This window comes from Paramormyrops kingsleyae, chromosome 20 (assembly GCF_048594095.1).
Source record: "Paramormyrops kingsleyae isolate MSU_618 chromosome 20, PKINGS_0.4, whole genome shotgun sequence".
NCBI lineage: Eukaryota > Metazoa > Chordata > Actinopteri > Osteoglossiformes > Mormyridae > Paramormyrops > Paramormyrops kingsleyae.
The window spans coordinates 13,281,679-13,302,924 of NC_132816.1; the positions used below are offsets into that span (position 1 = coordinate 13,281,679).

The 21,246-nt window shown below is 39.8% G+C and overlaps 3 protein-coding genes across 3 annotated transcripts; 1 reads left to right on the plus strand and 2 right to left on the minus strand.

Annotated features, from left to right (window-relative positions):
* Positions 1 to 180: 180 nt before the first annotated feature.
* ndufb8 (NADH:ubiquinone oxidoreductase subunit B8) lies at positions 181 to 2,615 on the minus strand. The gene is made up of 5 exons (XM_023808067.2): positions 2,471 to 2,615; positions 2,001 to 2,127; positions 1,769 to 1,868; positions 725 to 880; positions 181 to 335 (listed from the first exon to the last, which is right to left on the minus strand). The coding sequence occupies exons 1-5, from the start codon at positions 2,559 to 2,561 to the stop codon at positions 243 to 245; spliced, it is 567 nt and encodes a 188-aa protein (XP_023663835.1). The 5' UTR covers positions 2,562 to 2,615; the 3' UTR covers positions 181 to 242.
* A 2,338-nt stretch (positions 2,616 to 4,953) lies between these two features.
* Positions 4,954 to 6,882, minus strand: gpx9 (glutathione peroxidase 9). Its single transcript, XM_023808140.2, has 4 exons — positions 6,801 to 6,882; positions 5,671 to 5,801; positions 5,252 to 5,382; positions 4,954 to 5,168 (listed from the first exon to the last, which is right to left on the minus strand). The coding sequence occupies exons 1-4, from the start codon at positions 6,865 to 6,867 to the stop codon at positions 5,111 to 5,113; spliced, it is 387 nt and encodes a 128-aa protein (XP_023663908.2). The 5' UTR covers positions 6,868 to 6,882; the 3' UTR covers positions 4,954 to 5,110.
* A 1,069-nt stretch (positions 6,883 to 7,951) lies between these two features.
* On the plus strand, positions 7,952 to 12,949 carry fbxl15 (F-box and leucine-rich repeat protein 15). Its single transcript, XM_023808040.2, has 5 exons — positions 7,952 to 8,104; positions 8,560 to 8,719; positions 9,293 to 9,795; positions 11,228 to 11,467; positions 11,982 to 12,949. Exons 1-4 carry the CDS (start codon positions 8,079 to 8,081, stop codon positions 11,415 to 11,417), a joined length of 879 nt encoding a protein of 292 aa, XP_023663808.1. The 5' UTR covers positions 7,952 to 8,078; the 3' UTR covers positions 11,418 to 11,467; positions 11,982 to 12,949.
* The last annotated feature ends 8,297 nt before the right edge of the window (positions 12,950 to 21,246 follow it).

A 21,246-nucleotide genomic window follows, 5' to 3' on the forward strand; every position in this document is an offset into this window, starting at 1 on the left:
TGTAGTTCAGATTAAGTCTCCTTATAACTGGGCTGTAATGGGACCTTAACTAACTACTTTCAGGAATAGAATGTCATGCTCTGAAGTATTTCTTGTGGATTTGAAGAGTATTCAATGTCAGAATACCCACTCAGCCCAAGAATGAAAAGTTTGTGGATGAATCATGAGAAGAGCCCTAGGTCATAGGTCATATCTTTATTAGGGTGACAAATATACACATTATATAGAGAAGACATCATAGTTTAGATTTCATAATGCTTCACTTCTTCTGGCTGCTTCTCAGGATCTCCTCCTTTTTCCAAATACAGGTTGTTGTAAGGATACTGCTTTGGGGTCTGGAACAGATAAGAAACTCCATATTCAAACTTGCTGCACAGGAACACAGCAACAAGACTGGGGGAAATGCATACAAGCTTAAGACTTCATTTTCAATGTTTGTCAGGACCATTACAGGGATGGTTTTGCTTGACATAACTCTGTGACACTTAAAAGAATACAGGCCACAAACAATTCCTTGTGAGAGACCAGTCAAACAAGTCAGCCACAAAACACTTATAATTCAGAGAGCAAAAAATATTAGAAATTGGTAATGTTATGTTTCAGCACATAGTCATGTTACTGCAGATAAAAATTAATTTAATGGTTGGAAAGTAAAGATTTCTTTAATATAGACCACCTTGAAATTTCATACAACTGGAACATCTGTAACCTGTTTGAGACTCACCACTGGTTGGTAAGATGGAAATTTCTGGCCTACGTAAAACATGAAGAGCATAAACCCAATGAAGCCAAACAACTGTTTGCACATGGCGTTCCAGTCAACGGGGCTGGGGGACGTGTCCACACGGTTCCTGATAAACATATCAAAATCCCAGTGCATCTAAAAGGAAAAAGGACAAGCCAGAAGTTTCTTTAGAACAGTGGTGTCAAACTCCAGTCCTGAATGGCTGGAGTCCTGTGTAGCTTACGGTGCTTTGTCCACCACACCAGATACCGTACTTTTGCTATTCTCCTTTTGCCTTTGATTTCCGGTCGAATACCAGTAGCAAAAGTGCCAAACCAGCTGAAACGCTTTCTTTGTCAATTGGTTATGCAAATAGCCTTCCTCTGAAACACAATACAAACACCGCCTCAAAAACAGTTACAAACTCAGAAAACAACAATAAAGTGGGGGAAAAAATGAATTGGGATCTGGTCGGAAGAACAAATGCAAAAAAAAATAAAAAATGAATGGCATGACAAGAAATTTACAAAGTATTTTGTTTAATATACTAGGACAGCATGCATATAGTGTGCTGTCCTAGCAATGTGATTTTGTTGTAAAAAAACAATGTTTTAATGAAACAAACTCCATGAGCTATAAAGTCCACACAGAACTGAAGAAAAAGCCTGATCTTAATTTAGCTGACTAGTGATGTAAGAATTACATGTGCATAACATATGATGATGATATTAATATTGCACATCATCCAGCCCTATAATATACTACAGCCACTTTTCGAATTCAGGACAAAATACCCCATCTCATGTTGTGATGTCATTCGGCGCCAGTACCAGTTTTTACACCAGTGGAAAACCAACACCTTCTTCAAGTATCAAAAGTACAGTAGCTGGTGGAGTGGAAAAGCACCCTTAGTTCTTATAATTAGTTATATAAGTGCAGACTTATCTGAATTGTGGTGGCAGTGTCATTGTTAATTTTAAAATTCATAGCACGGCTTCACTAAAAAAAAAAAAAAAACTTTTAGAAACTTAAACACGACCGTACCGGCTCTCCCCAGTTCCGCCTGAGATCTGGATGATCCCAGGAATACCAGGGGTCTCGTTCCTGCTGAGATCTATCAGGTAGTTTAGGGTAATCTCCAAACCTGCAAAACAAATTAATTAATTAATAACTTCAAGAAAATTACCTAGGTAAAAGGCAGATTCCAATGGATGCCAACCAGTACTAGAAGCACATAATTAGTGCCAACTATCTGACAGAACGCAACGACACACACCCCATGCCGTCATCAGGATATGGTTCGTAGTCTTCCACTCTCATGTTGTACTTCTTGGCGGCAGCTGCTCTCTCCTCTGGGGTCCTGGGGTAAGGGCCTGGTAGCACATCCTTTGAAACTCCAGAGGCTACAAAAGTATTAAAGAAAAATTATACAAAATGACCCCGCTACAGACCGATGCCATCATCAGTATAGTAGTACCGATGCTACTAGCAAAGTTATGCTGGCATTGTCATTGTGAACTGCAGTCGGTAAAGATTTGATTGGTACGCCGAAGCACCGAAATAACCTGTTAAATCACAACCAAAAGGAAACGTAACTTCTGTATAGTTAATGGGTTAAAACAGCTAGCCATCTAGAAAAGCGATCCAAGGTTACTCTTTAGTCTTGGATTTCAACGATATAGTTTTCGAGTATGGTTGCATTTACATACATTTTTACACATAAAACGTTACAAGGGCGACACCAACCTGCCCTAGCTCCAGCTAAAAACGCCGAAGCGCCATGTCCTCCTCTCTTTAACAAAGTCCGTGTCCAACACCGGACACCTTGCAGTGCCATTTTGACCAAACACTGACAGGAGATGCGATCTGCGCGTGCGCAAGTCACGTGGAACTACGGAATGCAAAAGGGTTCAAGCTTCGTTGAGAATTTTAAAACCCTAATGGGTACAGGTTGTATTTGTATTGTGTTCGTTCACAACCACACCACTAGACGCAAACCATCTAGACGCAATAAAACGTACATAAAATATTTGTATTTCATGTGCATTTTATATTCATAGTGTGTGTAACTGCTAAAGAATCACCAGATGTTACTACCTGCTTAAATGCGCACTGACCACCGCCAGTTGTTATTACCTCCACAGATGAGAACGTACATAAGAACACCTCAGTGTCTCCCTGGACTTTTACCTACTTTCACCTACACTGAGTTGGGCCTTGATGCCCTTGAATCCTGCCCGTTTCTGTGCACCAAGGCTGGTCTGTATATTTAGTTTCCGAGTCTGCCTTGCCTGTAGTAGCCCGTGCGCTTTGTGTTTGACTTTGGGTCGCTCTTTATGCAATTCCTGTCTCCACTAAAGGGATTTCACCAATTGCATCCCGTCTCTGTGGATTTCATATCCGATGAGCGCTAACTAACAAAAATAACCAAGTAATGATTCTGCTGGTGCTTCGGTTAATTATGTGTGAAGGAATATAATATTCATACAATGAATAATAATGAAAAATCCATGTAATATGGAAATTTCAGTAAATTATATATTAAAGCTTGTTTAGTGAATTAGATTTTTAATTAACCTGAGAGGACTGAAAAGAATACAAAAAAGCGAAAGTCAGTTTATATTTGGAACCTGTTGACTTATACATTTTTATAGCATTCTCTATTGCTCGGTTTTACTCAGTGGTCCGTCCCTTTCATGTTAGAAAAGCAAACAAATAAATGACTTTCTGCCGCTATATTAGGATTATCGCTAGGTTCGCGGACAACTAAAGGACTTTGTTTTCGTGCCACATCAACCATTCAGGTTACTGAATAATCTTTCACATAAATATTGATCAGCGGCTCAGAAAAACCTATGAAATTTATTAGCAGTTTGCACATAGTAGTGGCACCGTGACAGAAGCATGAAATTGAATTCAGTTTGCCAAAACGGGTAGCATAAAGTTATGCGTGGGTGTTTGCCAGGGGAACGGCGCTCCTCCCAGCGCGCGCCGCCGGTATCCCACAGCATTCTGCTCTCGCCCTGCGGCTGTCAGCAGGATCCAGCTGTGAGCGCCTTCTCTTCCACACCACCGGCTCCTGACTTTCATAGCAAATAGACAGGAAAATGGTGCCAGACGGCTGCTTAATGTCGTGCACCGAGAGCCTGTGTTCCATGCTGTTTCCTGAGGCTACCAATATTAGTGAATCTATTTTTTTTTACTCCAATCTCTCTTCCGTCTCTCGATAAAGCCTCAGAAGTTAAAATTTAGGAATGACCTGCCCTCGACCTAAATACAATCAGCAAGGGATCTTTGGCAAGTGAATAATGCGGAACCAATTACTTGTTATGCATTACAATAAAAAATCAACAGCTTGCACTTGGGTGATTGCCAGAACATTCTGATGCATAGAGCATAAGACCAATGTGGAGAGTAAAATGACTTTGTGTATAATACGCTGAAGCAAACTCGTGCATGCATTTGCATGTTTTTGTTTGACTGACACTCCTTTTTCATGCAAAAGAGAAACCTTACATTTGCAAGTTATGCAATAATAAACAGCGGTAGAAGTTGATATTCAGAAAATATCTTAATTAATTGGGCTTATCCTTAACTACAGCAATCTGGCCTGGCTCAGCACTGTTAATGAATAATGTAATAAATAAATAAAAACAAGAGGCAACTCGGTGATTTGCACCTTCAGGGTTGGGAATTTGAATTCCACTCCTGCTCTGTGTGTGTGGAGTTTGCATGTTTTCCCCATGATGTCTGAGATCCCCCTGGGCACCCCCCATTTCCTCCCACAGTCCAAAGACATTCCTTTAGGCAAACTGGCATCTCTAAATTACCATTTTATGTGTAAGTCCTGTGATGGACTGGCATCACATCCAGGGTGTCCCTTACCTTGTCCCCTATACTCTCTCGAATAGAGTCCAGGTTCCCCCTGACCTTGTCCTGACAAGAGGTTGGAAGATGGACAGATACATTGAGAATATTTTGGTTTCAAAGACCATTCAGATTCTTTGGAGTCGTATTAAGAATTCGATCAGCCCAGAGCAGCTGTAATCATCCAAGACGGGATGGATAACAATGCAAGGGGAGATGTTCTGATAAGAAAGAGATTGAGACATTTTTGTTCATTTACAGCATTTTTTTTACTGTGATTTATGAAGGGATGCTTCAGAACGAGCACTGAAGAAGCTGTATAAAGCCTTGTGAAAGCAGAGTGACACACTGGAGGCTGGTGGGATATCAGGCTCTGAGCGAATGCACTGAAGCTTCGAGCGCTTGTCCCCTTTCATCAGGTCCACCCAGGTGCAAGGCAGCATTTGCTGAGGGATCTTCACAGTGCCTCTCCCAGTTGTGCAACTAGCCTTTCAACGCCCCTGAAGGTCACGCATGCCTCTAGAGCAGGTCTGTGATGTCTTGCCGCAGCTCTTCAAACAGACTATGAAGCTCGTACCTACAATTTAGCAGAACTGCAGCAAGTCACACCCAGTGGTAAATGCGGTGCAGATGTACAGTCTCCTCAAGGGGCTTATTTACCTCTTATGTGGTACTCCATCTGCACGTATCAGGAACTTCTCAAAGTTCCAGCGGATGTCGTTAACTCTAATTGGAGACCAGTAGAATTTCTTAATGTCACCAATGACAGGGTTTACAAAGCTCAAGCTGTTCTGTGGGGGGGGGGGGGGGGGGGGAAACCATGGATAACATCGGCATGTAATGAACTTAAATTATTTTATTGTTTTTATAGCCAGATGCAGAAAGTATATGTAATAACCATACGATATAGATTTGATTAAAATGAACCACAGTGGTGTATTTCAAGATACAGCTCTAATGTAATTGTAATAATGGTAATTGAAATTGTAATTGATTACCTTGAAACTGAATAATTATCCTCTCATCGTTTTTACTACATTAGTGTAGCACTGTTATTGCTATACTATCTCTCTACCTACCTTCAGGTAAGTGAAGAAAGGATGCTCATCTAATCCATTCACTTTGACTTTCGCAAATACTGGAAACTTTGGGATGAAACCTGCACCAGGCCTTGCGTACTTCAAAATATTCAGGGTTTCATGGTTTGCCTCTAAAGAAAGCCGGTAGGTGCACAGTATGTGATTAATATGTATTTCAATATGCTTAATGTAGAATGGAATTCCTAATTATTCAGCACAATTGTTTACTGCTTTTACATTCAAGTGCAAGTTAATTTGGAAATACATTTGTGCTCCAGTATCACAGTATGACAGTAACTGACAAGAAGGGATCAGATTAAATTAGTACAGAAATATTTTTCAAATAAATTTAATCCACTCCAAAGTGCCCCTACCACACAAGGGAATCTAGCCTCTACCTCTTATGAAAAAGTTCCATTACATGTACAATCACAAAGAATGCATGACATCTAATATAATAATTATCAGTGCAGTCACTACATTGATGGGCAGCTTTAGTAGAATAAATTGCAGAAACTACTACATGTGTGTGTGGATTAGGTTTATATTACTTTGTGGGTACCAAATGTACCCCACAATCCAATAAAAACTTGCTTTTTGATGTTGTGGGGACCATTTTTCGGGTCCCCACAAAGATCTGTGAATGCAATCAAAAAAGTAAAAATGCCAAAAGTCTCATATTCTGTTTGGTTACTTATGGTTAAGGTTAGGGCTGGGTAGGGGTTAAGGTCATCATGTTGGGATTAGAATTTTCCCCATAGATATGAATGGAGAGTCCCGACAAAGATATGATTACAAACCTGTGTGTGTGGTCCAGATATACCTTACCTTGTGGGGACCAAATGTCCCCACAATGTGATGAATATCCATTTTTTAAACCTTATGGGACCAGTTTCCTGGTCCCCATGAGGAAGAACTAAATTTTCTAAAAAAAAAACTGTGACTGCAAACAAAAAAATAAAACAGCAAAAACTGTTGCATTTTGTTTGTTTACTTATGGTTAAGGTTGTGGCTGGGTGAGTTGTCATGGTTAGCATTAGCATTTTTCCCATAGAAATGAATGAGTGGTCCCCACAAAGATATGATTACAGGTCTGTGAGTGTGTGTGTGTGTGTGTGCAGAAACCTTACCAGGCGACTGAAGTCCAAACTGGTTACAGGGGAAACCAAGAACTTCAAAGTTGAGCTCACTGTACATATCCACAAGTGCATTCAGCCTGTGATACTTGAAAAGAGGCCAGTAAATTCAGCATGTTGAAGCTACTAAGATGACAAAGCCGACAAAACCAAACACATCAGCATGCCCAGGTATGCAATAATGTACACGGTGATGTAAGCAGACGTTACCTCCTCTACTGTAGCCCCTCAGAAAGTAGCCACATTTACGATGAGCAACACTTTGCCCCTGTAGTTGCCCAGTGGTACAGTACAACCCTGCAAAGTCTCCACGGTGAAATCATAGATGGACACATTGGCCATGATGGAGCACAGAGAGAGGGCACAAGTGTTTACAGAGCTGTCACTGTGAGTGGGGGACATCTACCGTGCCCACTGGCACCTCCCTGCGTTCACAGATTCATAGCTTGTTGGTCAGCAGTTGTTCTGCGTGACTGACTCCATTGTCCCTCCACGCTGAGGTGAATTTCCTGTGCAGTGGTTTGTTTAAATGTTTGCAAAGGTGAGCGGAATTCACCAGTCATGTGTTTCTGCTCCTATTCACTGGACAGGTAATGCTAGCGTGTCGCTGGCTTTTATGATACAACTTGCGAAGCCTGGCTTTGGGGTTCTGACAGGGAATACAGATTGAAAACCAAAAGAGTATTCATATATTGACAATTTGACAATAAGTAGCCTAGTGATGTTTATGAAACTGCAGTAGATTACTAAAGTAGATGATTGTGTGTGTGTGTGTCAGGTGGGGGGCACTGTTTTGGGTAAACAAACTATTTTATGTGTAGCATTCTGGGAAAATCACACTTTTGGGAATGAAACCAGGTCAGTAAGACTGGGATGTTCTAAACATTTCCTTCCTAAATGTACACCAAGGTCATGATTTTTATGATAATGCTTCAACATCATAGTCAACAGCAATAACTGACTACCACTACAGACACAATTACTACCGATGACTGTAAATATTAACGAAGCCAAACGACCTCCAGTAATATTCCCCTAATTTTTCCTGCATTTCATTTTACATAAATGTGGCGTAGCGAGATGCGGCTTCTGCTTGTGGAACGGCCGGCCACAGAGGGCGCGTTTCTGACAAACGTCCGGGAACCATAACAAAGAGACACCCGAACCCGGAAACGTCCCTTTAATCTCCAGCTAGCCGACTGCAAGGTGCCGAAAGGCTTCTGCTGTCGATAGGCAGGCGCGCCGTTCAGGATCAGGGACCGATTCACAGAAATGGAGGAGCGATCGGGGGGCGTTAAGTATGTGGAAATATTACTTGAAGATTGATGACTGTTCGTTGCCGTTTCGGTGCATTTAAAATGAATAAGTTAATAAGTTGTCTTATCCACGATCGCTCTGTACGAAAATTAAAAACCATTTTCGTAATATGACAACATGTCTATTTCTAGTGCACTGATAGACAAGATAACATGCAAAACCGCATGTATTGCATCGACACAGAAAACGCCGGTCAGTTTGCTGTTTTTAATGCTGCACTCCAACCCTGCAGCTAGACAGCTGCTCACGCATAGCTTAATAAATGTAACTATTTTTACATCATATTCCAATCGGAAAATTTTAAATTAACAAAAGGTTAATATGTTTTAAATATCACTTTAGCACAGCATGCTAGATGTGCTCCTTCATGTGCCAAAACAGCTACGCAGTTTCATCCGATCGGGGAGTAAGAAGTGTGAACCACCTTCTTCTCCAGGTGCCAGCTCCTGGACCTGCCGTGGGAGGACGTGCTGGTCACCCACATATTCTGCTACCTCCCGCTCCGGCAGCTAGTCAGCCTGCAGAGAGTGAGCAAGCAGTTTCACACTCTCATCCAGGTCTATTTGGCTAACTGTCGCTCCTTTGACCTCACGCAGGTAATTTATGCGTTTGCACACTCTCGCCTTCTGCTCTGAATTAGCGATAAGGATATGGTGACCACATGATCCACGTCAGGAGGGACAATGTGATCTACGACAGGATTTGTAAGCTACCATTTCAGTTAAAAGGACCTGAATTTCACTTTAGCACTGAGTTCTGGCTGTGTGCTGATTGGTCAGTATCTTATAAACATGCATGTGTCACTAATGTTAATGTGAAACAACTGGAAGAGTCTTTCAATCAAGGAAACAAACCAGTAAAAGTACCAGACAAACTGAACAGTTGAGCACGTGAGCCAGTTTTAAAGTAGTTTGTAAAACCTGAAGTAGTTCATAGTGTCTCTCCTGACATGGATTAGGTGGTTACCCTAGATAAGGATGGGTCACGTGGATTTAAACAAGAACAGGCTTAAAAGATGACAAATTAGACCCACTCCATTTAAATAGAAGTTAGGAATTATACTTGGATGTTTAAGTAAAATTTGAACTGAGAATGGCTAATGCCATTTTACAGATATGTATGCCCCAGGGCAAGTCTGCAGTCATCATGTGTACCATCCCCCCTTTCAGATAGGGCCTCGGATGCCAAAGGAGGCCTTCTGCAATATGCTGAAAGACAACAAAGTTCTACACAGCCTGGTTCTCCAGAACTGTTCCGATTGGGTGACAGACAAAGAGCTCCTGCCCGTGATTGGCCAGAACCAGCACCTGCTGCAGATTGACATGCGGGGCTGCGTACGGCTGAGCCGGCACGCCCTGGTGGCCGTGTCGCTCAGCTGCACGCGTCTGCAGCGCCTGGGCCTGGCGCACTGCGAATGGGTGGACAGTCTGTCGCTGCGCAGCCTGGCCGACCACTGCCGGGGTCTGCGCTCCGTCGACCTGACGGCCTGCCGGCAGCTGAAGGATGAGGCCGTCTGTTACCTGGCCGGGAAGTGTACTGGTCTCAGGTCCATCTCGGTGGCGGTCAACGCTAACATCACCGACGTGGCGGTGGAAGAGGTGGCCAAGAACTGCAGGGACCTGGAACAGCTGGACCTCACAGGCTGCCTGAGGGTTCGGAACGAATCCATCAGGTAACGCCGCCCGTCGGGTGTCCATCCGGGTGCCCGTTGGTCCTTCTGTCCCTGCTGTGAACTCAGAACTTATCCAGCGACACTTCAAAATTTTCCCCATTTAAAGATTTCTAGAATTCTGTACTTACACAGGCTTTTAACCAAGAAGACTTCCCTATTCATCCTATATCCATTTATCTAAATTTCAGTAATTTATGGTTTTCGATTTATTTTGATTTCTGCACAAGCAGCTCCTATAATGTGATCTGGTTTTATATGTCATAATAGCAAATAAGGAGTCTCATTTAACAAACAACACTCACAAAATTACTTTTATCAATGACCTTGATTTTCTAAACCATTTGTTAAAAAATCGACAGGGTGAAATAGTAAAATACGTTTTGTTTTTTAAGTAGGACTTACATAATAAATCTAGATAATTAACAAGGGTCCATGAACCTTTGTCTAACAACTGTATCCCTTAAAGTAAATCAGTAAACCGAAACAAACTGATCACATAAGTTCAGACAATAAATTGCCGCAGGCTGTACAGTGTAATGTTTGGGGATTAAAGGACCTTCTGACCGTGACCTTCTAATAATGTATATGGTTGAATTGAAGCTGCGTCTTTGTTCTGAAATGGACTTTGGTGAATAGAAATATGACCCATTTATTACACTTACATAATTCTGCTTTATTTCAGTCCTACATAGGCTTGGCCGGTATTTAAATCTTCTTACCCTCATACCTTCCAGATGTAATACTATGGTATACGGTACTTTTATGGTATTTTCAAAAGCAAAATGATTCTGCTATTTTGAAATTTTGGCAATAAAATCTGCTGAGTAGGGGCAGGGCATCCCCGCGATCAATTCTACTGAACAGCGACACACACGACCACAGCCCCCCCATCACGGCTCAGTGCATCTTATTGTCAAGATTTCAAAATACCGTGGTATATCGAAAATACCGTGCTATGCCATATCTCCTTATTATCACCTAAGCCTAGTCTTCTACAATTCTAGACAGAAGTGTCGAAAGATTGAGTTCATTGTTAGGCAAAGCAGATTGCATGCTTTTTTGGGCTAAAGATAGCCTTATCTGTAACCTCCTGAGACCGCACCCATTCATTTATGTCCATTGTAGTGGACATTTTGTTTTTCCATCTATCTTTTCACTGATGTATGGAAACATATTTATTCCTGTTGTACACTAAAGAGGACATGCTGTGAAATTAAAAATAAGAATAAATTTGAAAAAAATCTAAATTGTAAGGTCTTATTTCCTCCAAGGACAAATTACGTAAAATTGAAGGACACTTTTTTCCTTGGGTCTCAGGAGGATATTAGATATGAAAGTTTTTATTGATATTTTACTGATATTTTTTGTTATACGATATATTGAGAGGTTGCTTCTCAGCTGCAGCTTTTTGTTTCCCCACTGTCGTTTACAGGACAGTCGCTGAATATTGCCCCAAACTGCAGTCCCTCAAGGTCAACCACTGCCACAATGTCACCGAGTCCAGCCTGGGGGTCCTGCGGCGGAGGAACGTGGCGATAGACGTGGAGCCGCCCCTGGAGAGGGCTCTGGTCCTGCTGCAGGACGTGGTGGGGTTTGCGCCCTTCATCAACCTCCAGATCTAGGCGGGAGCCGGTCATGTGATGGTACCTCTGGACCGCTCTGCGTTTTACAGGTAATGCTGGAAACACGATTACGGTCCGTGTTACGGTTACGATGGTCCGTGTTACGATATTTCGACTTCATGATGGGTAAATTTTTTTCCAGTACATTAACCTATAAATTACGTGAAATATTCAACATTTCGTTATAAAATAGGCTTAGTGTTAATGATTTTGCCCAATTGTAGGCTGTTGTATGTGTTCTAAGATTGTTTAAGGTAGGCTAGGCTAGGCTATGATGTTTGTTAGGTTAGGTGTACTGTATTAAAATGCATTTTCACCTTACGATATTTTCACCTTACGATAAGTTTATCGGAACATAACCCCATCGTAATCTGGGGAGAACCTGTATTGTATTACGACATAATCTAATAGAATGAGGTTACAATGAGTAATTTAATAGGAGTAACTTCCATACATCTGCGTTAACATTTTTCCCAAAACTGCATACATTTTTAAATAACGTCTGTACATTCTGTAATGTGTACACTGTGTCCATGTACGTTTGTTCCTTCATTCATGTTTCAGCACTGAATGGGTAGATGACTCCATTTCCAAGATGACCACAGCTGACCTATCAGCGGAAAGATGGATCAAGAAGCAATCACGTCAAACGTATTGTGTCTCTAGCGTGTCGCGATACCTGCCGCCTGTTCCCTGCAGTAAATATGCTGTAATGCACCGGCTGATTTACATCCAATCGGGGAGGACTTCATTCTGGCCTCACGCAAGGGCGTACATAAGCCAGCGTAGTAGTTAAACTCTACATCACACAGGACTGTAGCTTTAATTTCAGTACATTAACTGGTAGTGCCTGGTATCTAGTTACTGTGATTAGTGGGCAGTTATTTAGTAAATGTAATATGGGGAAACATGCTTTGAAAACAGTCTTATGTAAAGTTTGCTGAATCTTCAAAAGACTGTGTGATGTGTTTTTGCAGTACCGTCCTCTTAAAACTAGTAATAGTGACAGAAAACATTATTCTCAACCCTGGATACTCAGGTGCAAGGTGAAACTTTTTTTTAATTATTATTATTGCATTTCTTTAAAGATGTTCGCATCATTTTTTGTTTACACATCAATGTTAGCTTAGAATCTGTCTTGCATGAATACTTTCACATACTGTCAGGTCCGGTCTTGATTTTATATGAAGAATGAATTGAAGATATACAAAAGAAACTGTGCTTCTTTTGATTTAATATTTATGTTGTAAATGTTTTGAGCTTTAAGTTTCAGTGTAATGACTGTTTTGTTTGCTTATACTTCCAGAACACATGAACAGCAGATGTCATTTGATGCCTGTTAATTTGAAACGAACTTGAATTTCAAAGGATTCAATGTGTATGTAATATACTGTAAATCTTTTTATTGAAAACATGAAAGTAATTTTGAACAGTGTAACATTTATGGATTGGGTAATATGAAAAATATTAATCTTAATATGTAACTGCTTCTGTAACTGGCTGTGTGTGTAAAGTCTTATTTATGACCAGGATTTTATGTTGTTTGTCTCAATTCATTGCTATTCATAGATGCAAAGACGACTTATTGTTCATTTAAAAGTTTGTATTTGATACAGTGATACAGCTATGAACTGTATTGATCAGTATGTTATACCTCTCATTGAATCTGTGCTTTTAGGAAGTGGCGGCCAGCATTTCAGATATTCTGCCAGCTGACCTAAAAAGTGGAAATCTCCAAGGTGCAAAAGCATTTTGAGGAGGTCCTCACTTGTTGTATAACTTCAACACTCAGTGTGCACTAAATCAGCGATTCTCAACCCTTTGGTCGCGACAAGTTCTGAAAGGGCCGGGAGGCAGACCTGGAAATATAAGCATTTTAAAACTAGCAAGCTGTTTTAATCAACGATCAGATTTCCCAGCCCCGCTCCTAGAATTAACCTATATAAACGGCCGGGTCTTGGGTCTGCAAATGCTTAGCGCAAAACTAGCGAACACTCATCCACTCCAAGAAGCCAAAGTACAGATGCTTAATTTAAAATTCACTGGCACATCCAATCAGATTTGTGCGATAGGCATTGATTGGCGTAAATTGCATAATGCACTGCATGCTTGATCATAGCGTTAATTTAAACCTATACTTGACATAGGGTCGCGACTGAGCTGGTATGGTAAAAATTGGATCGTGGTGCAAAAAAGGTTGAGAACCACTGTGCTAAATAATGTACATTTATTTGCGGGGACTAAAGAATATTTTAGGGCGGCCAACTCCCCCAAAAGTAGTCCTAGCGACGCCCGTATTAACACTTACATTTTAAGTATTAAGTATTAACATCTTCTTTGCAGCTGTGCACCTATAACACATTGGTATTAACTACTAATTATCTAAGATACTTCCGGAGTTTGTGAAAGTATAGGTGTCCCGTCCGGGATACTGAGACAATGCAGAAGTGTTTTTCAAAACCAGGGACTGAAATTCTGTAGACGGTTTGGTGATTGGGCAGTGACGGCTCTGTGACTATAGCTCCCTCTACTGGTGTTTTGCATTTATTATCACATGTATTTATCAAGTATGTACAGATTTTTTTCTGTTTAAATAGGCCTATTAAATCAATACATTATATTTAAATTAGTCCTGTTTTTTTCTTTGTTTTTAGTTTGGATGACATTAATTATCATTTCTTTTTAAGATTCATTGTTTACAACAGTTCCAAAGGAAGGTTTTGAGCAATGTGTGTCGTGTCAAATATGCCCAAATGTTTCAAAAGTCTCCAAATGCACTTTTTGAAACTTGTTTCATTACAAGACATCACCAAATTTGTGATATACTGCTATATATATGGTTTTGGTAGGGCTAAGAAGGACAAAAGCTAGAACTGGAAAATCTGTCCTATAAAAATGTTCAAAAACATTGTGCAATGTGACAAACTAGGAGTGAAATTTATGTGCTTGCACTCGATGCTGAATTTCGATTGAGAATAATTTCCATTAATTTTTCATTCATTCTCATAGGTAAGACCCTCGACATCATGGGCGTCCTTAGGTCCAATCACTCGGGGCTACACACCTCAGTATTTTGGCCCCGACACCAAGAAAGTCGAGCCCCAGGTAACCTTGACTCAGCCCCTGATCTTTTCAGTAGCTAGAAACGCTCGACATCATCAAAATCTGGCAGACATATAAGAAGTATTACTATTCCGATTGCTCTAGCTGGGAGAAGCAGTCGATCTATACCGACTATTTTTTCTACCTTTTCTTTCCTGAAACTGATCTGGCTCACCGCACCATACCAAAGGGGGCTGCCTTCATTGTTATGTCCAGTTCCCTAGTTTCATTCTCAGCTCGTTTTGGTTTCCAGGGCTCCAGTTTGACATAAAAAAAAACCACACACACACACAGGTTTGTAATCATGTCTTTGTGGGGACTCTTCATTCATTTCTATGGGGAAAACTCTAATCACAACATGACTACCTTAACCGCTACCCAGCCCTAACCTTAACCACAAGTAACCAAACAAAATACGAGACTTAAAGCATTTTTACTTTTTTGATTGCATTAACAGATCTTTGTGGGGCCCTGAAAAATGGTCCCGACAATTCAAAACAACTGGTTTTTATTACACTGTGGGGGACATTTGGTCCCCACAATGTGATATAAACCTAATCCACACACGCACACACACACACACATGCACACAATCCCGCAACCAAAGGTGGAAATATAGTTCCGGAAGTTTCTGCAAAATATGGGGGGAATTTCTACAAATCACATACGCCTGAATAAATATTTATTATTAATGCTCACTTTAAGTATCCTTATAATTTGTAATAATTATTATTTTATAATCTTGCCAAAAAATGTTCAAATGTTCTCAGCATGCACCGAAACTGAGACTCATCTAACTATAACAATGTAAGTCATGACGACATAGACTGCAATAAACTAGATTTTCATTTCACTTTGTTCAGTGTTCAAAATAATTTTACTGGCAAGTATATGGCTTCAATGTTCTTCTGTGGCTTTAATTTATTTCAAATGTAATATTTAGGCTATATTAGTTTACAGTATTTCGTGATGTAAAATGCAGTGACTTTCTGGAAGCGGCTATTTTGAGAAATGGCGCACACGCCGAGGGCGTGCCATAAGGGCTGAGGATTTTCTCTGTCTCAGCACCCGCTTGATTAATTAGCTAAAGTAATCGTTTGGATAGAAAATAACATTACCTGGCTTTTGTAAGTAAAAATTAGCTACCTAATGGAGTGTCGCAATAGTGGATTGATTAACCTGAACATTATCTAGCCCATAGGCAAGAAAACCCTAGCGACTGCCCGAAGACACCTACAATTAATTTAGTTAACAAACTTTATTGGAAAAAGTAAAGGTACTTTTGTTTTTGTCTTGCAGATCTTCGCATTTTCTAAAATACATATATGCTGATCGTAAGTCACATCAGCGAAACGCATTCCCACTTGCGTATAACTTGGGCATCTCGCATTCTACCCTTTTAAGACATTGAAAGTTGAAAACTTCCTCTTGGCTGGGTAGGGGGACCCTGTCGGGAGGTGCAGTGTTAACTTCGTCTGGATCTTTGAAACACGTCTACAAGACGCAGAACAGCAGTAACTATCAAGGTGCATCTCTGCCGCATCTTCCGTCAAAGCAAAAACGCAAAGATTAACCTCAGTTGAGCAGATGTACTCTTTTCATCATTTTTAAATGCTGTAAAATACAGTAAACAACACGACATATATGCCTATGTATACGGTGGAATATCATTTAAAATACTATATACTCCAATAAAAATACACAACAAAATCATTTTCAAATTTCGCTGAATGAGCAATAAGGAAACCCATGGCGCGCCAAAGTGAAAATATATCGAATATGACAGTTTATTGACGGTTTAAATATCAATGTGCTTTGCAGCATTAGACTTAAAGACTAAAAATATTAAAGATCTTTAATTATGGTGGGAATTAACATATGACGTATATGACCTAAATATAAATATGTAGGTATGAAATATCATTTTGGTATTTTGATTTTAACAATCTCTTTTTCTTGAACGTTATATCTACATTTAAACCACAATAGGCCAAAATATTATAGGTCAGAAGTATTTCCATGTGAAATGTGATTGCAGTGGAGAAAATGAGGATTTGTGTATTTTAGAGCAAATGAATTATTTTGTGCAAAAATAAAGAAATATGTGCATTTTTGGGTGAATGTATATAGGTAAGCGTAGGTAAATGCACACATAGCTAGCCACGTCACTTTTGACAGGAGTATTACCTTAGACCGAAAGTAAATAAACAGTAACGGAAAAAAAACGTTCTGTAATGGGATGTAGGTTTACAGATCACCACTAGATGACAGCATTGAGTTACCGTACCGGTTACGAAAATCCCTGCTGGTAATTCCCGTTTTTTTTTGGGAGACAATCTGTTACATTTATATAATTTTCTCTAGAGTGATCATGGTCTTCCAAGAAAGGTTGATTAAAAAAGAAACTTTTACACTAAATGAAACGCAACGAAAAGTATTTTAGGATTCAATTTACTACAAAAAATCCTTTGGTGCTCTAAACTTACAGGGTTTGAAGAATGAGTTTCTCGCTTAATTCAGAAAATTGTTTAATTCCATGCAAATGCTACTATTATTGGGTTGTTATTTGTAATCAATTATTTGTCACAAGATTACAAGGTTAAAAGCCTTAGTTAGTTACATACGCAGGTTTACATGGCTTTGCAAATGCTTTATGTGGGGTTCATTGTACAACATGAAATTATCATATTTTCTACAGAATAATACTTCTCCCCTACATTAAAAACCATCAGCGGCACCAAGGTTTCACTTGTGCAAGTTTGGCAGACACCACGGTCTTGCTTCAAGTCCCCTTCCTTGCCATTACAAACACAAGAGATCCATTTTCCACTTCATGGCACCGTGTGCCCCATCTGCTACTGTGACGACCAGGAGCTCAAGGTGCACCAACAGAGATTTTCACTGGCAGGCTGCGGGGACCGGAGTCCCGCAGCCGCCGCAGATCAGGACGCTGTGCAGAGACCTCCTCTGGAGCGTGCACGCACTTGTTTACCAAATCATTGTATTTTCATTAAGAGTGCTGCCGAGATAGTTGTGAAAACTATACCTTTGATACTGGACATTTTGCGTAGGTCTTTCATTATTAATACATTGTAGATGTATAGTGATGCGTGTGCACTTTTGTCTGTTTAGTGATTTATTGAAAATGGTTAAAAAGGATTAATTTTAGATATGAACAGGGCCGTAATGGAAAAAACTATATAATGCAACATGCGTATCAAGCATTTTTTGTCGTTTTTGCTGTGTTAAAATAACATAGTTAAAAAAAAAATTAATAAATAATGAACTGAACTATGTAAAAGAATAGGGTGTAGAATAATCTGTGTGATTAAAAAATAGATTTTACTTTGACAATCAATGATTTTTTGTTTATTAGTTATTTTATAGCAGGAATAGAATAACAGAGCTTTGAATATAAATGATTATTTATGATTTAAAAAAACCTTGCCCTAATTTTTGGGTGATGGTATGTTATGGTTGAAATAAATGTTTTAGGAATTTTAAAACATCTGTTTTATCTTTCATTATAATAATTTTATAATAATGTGATAAAAAATTATGGGTTTTGTTCAAGTATTTTTTATGATGCAAGGACCTGATATGATTTATTTTGGATGCTGCTGCATACAATAAATTTGCTGAAACTTTTTTCAGAATAAAATATATAAGAAAAGTATAACAGACCATTTATATATTTTTGTAGGTTTTTTCTGAGCGAAATGTATGAGTTTTTCTTTATAAATGTTGTCAATCCAACTACTGAAGGATAAATTGTTTTAACTATTTGTGATTTGAACGGATGTATCTGTAGTGGTGTCCATGCATGTCAAAATATAAACGAACCAGGAGTCACAATGTGCATTTTTTGAAAGGATTCTGCTATTTTAACAGACAATGGGAGAACTGAGAGGCTTGATTTCTAATTTCCTCCCTCTTGTTAGATTCACCAACCTCTCTTTGGCGATGAGGATAATTCATTACTGCCTTAATTACCTTTTCCTCAACTTCTGACAGTAATACCACAGGCTGTCTACAGAACAATTGTTAATAATGTTTCATTTGTCGGTTGAGGAATGCTGGCTTCTCTTTGTAATTTTGCCTTATTTTTATATTAACTTTATTAAAATTATTACTAGAACTAATTGCATTATGTAATTACACATATAAAATGAAAAATTCTCTATCATTTCTCTATTACTTTTAGATATTTTAAAAGTTCAGTTACTCTTTACATTTATTTTTTGTCTCAACATGTGAACTTAATTGTGCATCTACAAAAGTTTATGGAATGAAATTATTTTGATTCATGAAAGTTTACAAGTATTGTTAGCCGACTGCTAAATGATAGGTTTTCTTATGCTCCTGTAGGGCTGAAAAGAACTGGGAAACGGGCTAATAGAATTAGAGAAACAGCACTTTAATAAACTGACGAGTTTAAGCACCATGAAGTGTCTGCTGACTGGCATCAGAGGGCTGAGAGGTGACATAACAAGCGTCCCCATAGTGGCTTAATTACATTTATTGTGACATGATTAATAAGAACCCATTCGAAGGTTGGTACTTAGTGTGGAAATGCATTAGATTTTTCCCTCCAAAACCTAATTTCGCCCAGACTTCATATTATCTTACAGCCGATTCAGAAGAGCCCGGCTGGATTTCACTGCTGAGGCTCTGGGACGACGTCGGCCAAATTTGTGGCATTAACGGGTCGAACGATTAGTGTCGATATAAATATTGAATAAGACAACTTCAGGCTCTGATGGCTTGTGGCCGCCAAACATCAGCAGGTGACAGAAATTCTCTTTGCGGGATCTCTTTCGGAAGTTCAGGGTCACCTACAATATATCTATCACTGCAAAAACTGCCTCTTTCGCCCCCCCCCCCCCGCCACAGTTATTGATGAACACGCTACTGTTCTCTCAGAAGACGGACAGATACATGTTTGTTTGGTGGAGAAGAACCCTCCCCACCTCCAGGTTACTGGAGAAACAGGTGCGCTGCAAGTTACACGGTACAAGAACAGGAACACGACGTGAGTCTGTGACCTTTTCAGCCGGTAAACGTAATGCTAAGTACGTCAAAGGGCGCAGAGGAAACCGCAAAACAGAAACAAAAACTGTAGTCTTAGAGGAGAGGTTTCGTGAAGCCAAGGCCTGATTTAGAGGTCTAGAGATCCATGTGGCCTGGAGGTGCATCAAGCTATCAGAGCAGATATAGTCAGCCACCTATGAAGGTACTTTGGCTCTCCTTTGGCCCCCAGTCTAGATCCTGTCTCATAGAGGTGCATCAGAAAGGATTCTATTCCCTTATGCTGTGAACCTACTGGGATATAATATCTTAACCAAGGCCACTGCAGGCCTTCTGAGGAGAACGTGATTTTCCTGCATCAGATTTAATTTCTAGTTTAATGCTGGGTTTTTGCAGGCATGTCGTTTCATCGTCACACTTTATTACCAACCCCAGGTTTCTTGGATTCTTATAATGTTTGGCAGTGTACTTTAAATAACATACAGAATAAAAATTCTCAAAAAAATTATTAAAAAAATGCACCTCTTATTGAATATATTAATTGTTAGTCATATTGCTCTTATTAAATGGAACACTCTGAAAATGATTGCTGGTAATATTTTTGTGAATGCTAAAACACACTTTTGCATTAGTTATTGTTTTTTCATGGTCTGGGAATTTTAGATGACACTATTTTACTTTGTTAGTGCCAAATTTAGCATAAGCAGAAGCAGAGCGCAATAACCCTTTAATTTATAAGAATGTAGTAGGAACCGACATCGCAGCTTAAAGACCTCCGGTCATGTGCTACACTTGGCGTATAAAACCGAAACGCAGTCATTCAAAGTGCCGTCTTCGCGAAAAGCTATTTGCGCTGCCGGCTCGGGGGCTTAAACGAGAGATTAAAGAAACAGAGCGTCTGACGGCCGGTACAGTAGCGCATAGTAAGGGCTGAGTAAACGACACATGCTTTTGTGCCCCCCCCTCCCCCGCAGCCAATGAGTTAAACGTGCTCGAGACCACATCCATCTTTTGGAGTCAGATTAGCATTGATCTACGGGGAGAATCAAGAACACGGTTGTGTTATTATATACCGGCGAGCAATTTCTGTTTCAGTGATTGAGTGTACGGGCCGAATTTTGAAACATGGTCACTCTAACATATTTTGTCTTCCTGTCAATAACGTGGCACTTGTCCAAATTATGGATCAATAGCAGCTGATCTTTTTATGCTGGCGTATAATGAAGTTGGTTCTTTTTTTTTTTTATCGAAGGTGTGATTTTGCTTCTAGCAGCTTTTATGCATATATAAAAGAAAATAAATATAAATATATTTCATCGTCTGACTTACTTTAAAACTTAGTTTGAAATCCTAAGAATAATGTGGGAAAAAGGTCTTGTTTAGTTTGGGGCATTTCCCAGACTCTCTTAAGAGATCGCCGAGTCAGCCTACTGTTGGAAAGGGGACTCTCTGAAAATGAAGAATAAAAAACATCTGTTCTGCTCGTAGGGCTGTCGCCGTTTTGCCTTTGTGGGGCGCGCGCTTTGTGGGCTCAGTTGTTGTTGTTGTTGTTTTTTTTTTTTTAAAGACCGTCATTTGTTTTAATCTACTTGGTCAGAGGGGGCGAGAAAATCACACTGAAGAAAGCGAGCACATCCATTCAGCTGTGAAAACCTCGTCTTGTGTATGATTTCTGCTTTAGCAACTCAACCAGCATCCC

What these genes read in the sequence shown, in the direction of transcription:
- ndufb8 (XM_023808067.2), bottom strand. Translation starts at nt 2,561, where the DNA reads ATGGCACTGCAAGGTGTCCGGTGTTGGACACGGACTTTGTTAAAGAGA. An exon ending in TTTAGCTGGAGCTAGGGCAG is followed by an intron (nt 2,128 to 2,470) that starts GTTGGTGTCGCC and finishes ATACTTTTGTAG; the next exon opens with CCTCTGGAGTTTCAAAGGAT. An exon ending in TATCCTGATGACGGCATGGG is followed by an intron (nt 1,869 to 2,000) that starts GTGTGTGTCGTT and finishes TTTGTTTTGCAG; the next exon opens with GTTTGGAGATTACCCTAAAC.
- gpx9 (XM_023808140.2), bottom strand. Translation starts at nt 6,867, where the DNA reads ATGTACAGTGAGCTCAACTTTGAAGTTCTTGGTTTCCCCTGTAACCAG. An exon ending in GTTTGGACTTCAGTCGCCTG is followed by an intron (nt 5,802 to 6,800) that starts GTAAGGTTTCTG and finishes GGCTTTCTTTAG; the next exon opens with AGGCAAACCATGAAACCCTG. An exon ending in CTTTCTTCACTTACCTGAAG is followed by an intron (nt 5,383 to 5,670) that starts GTAGGTAGAGAG and finishes CCCCCCCCACAG; the next exon opens with AACAGCTTGAGCTTTGTAAA.
- fbxl15 (XM_023808040.2), top strand. Translation starts at nt 8,079, where the DNA reads ATGGAGGAGCGATCGGGGGGCGTTAA. An exon ending in GAGCGATCGGGGGGCGTTAA is followed by an intron (nt 8,105 to 8,559) that starts GTATGTGGAAAT and finishes CTTCTTCTCCAG; the next exon opens with GTGCCAGCTCCTGGACCTGC. An exon ending in GTTCGGAACGAATCCATCAG is followed by an intron (nt 9,796 to 11,227) that starts GTAACGCCGCCC and finishes TGTCGTTTACAG; the next exon opens with GACAGTCGCTGAATATTGCC.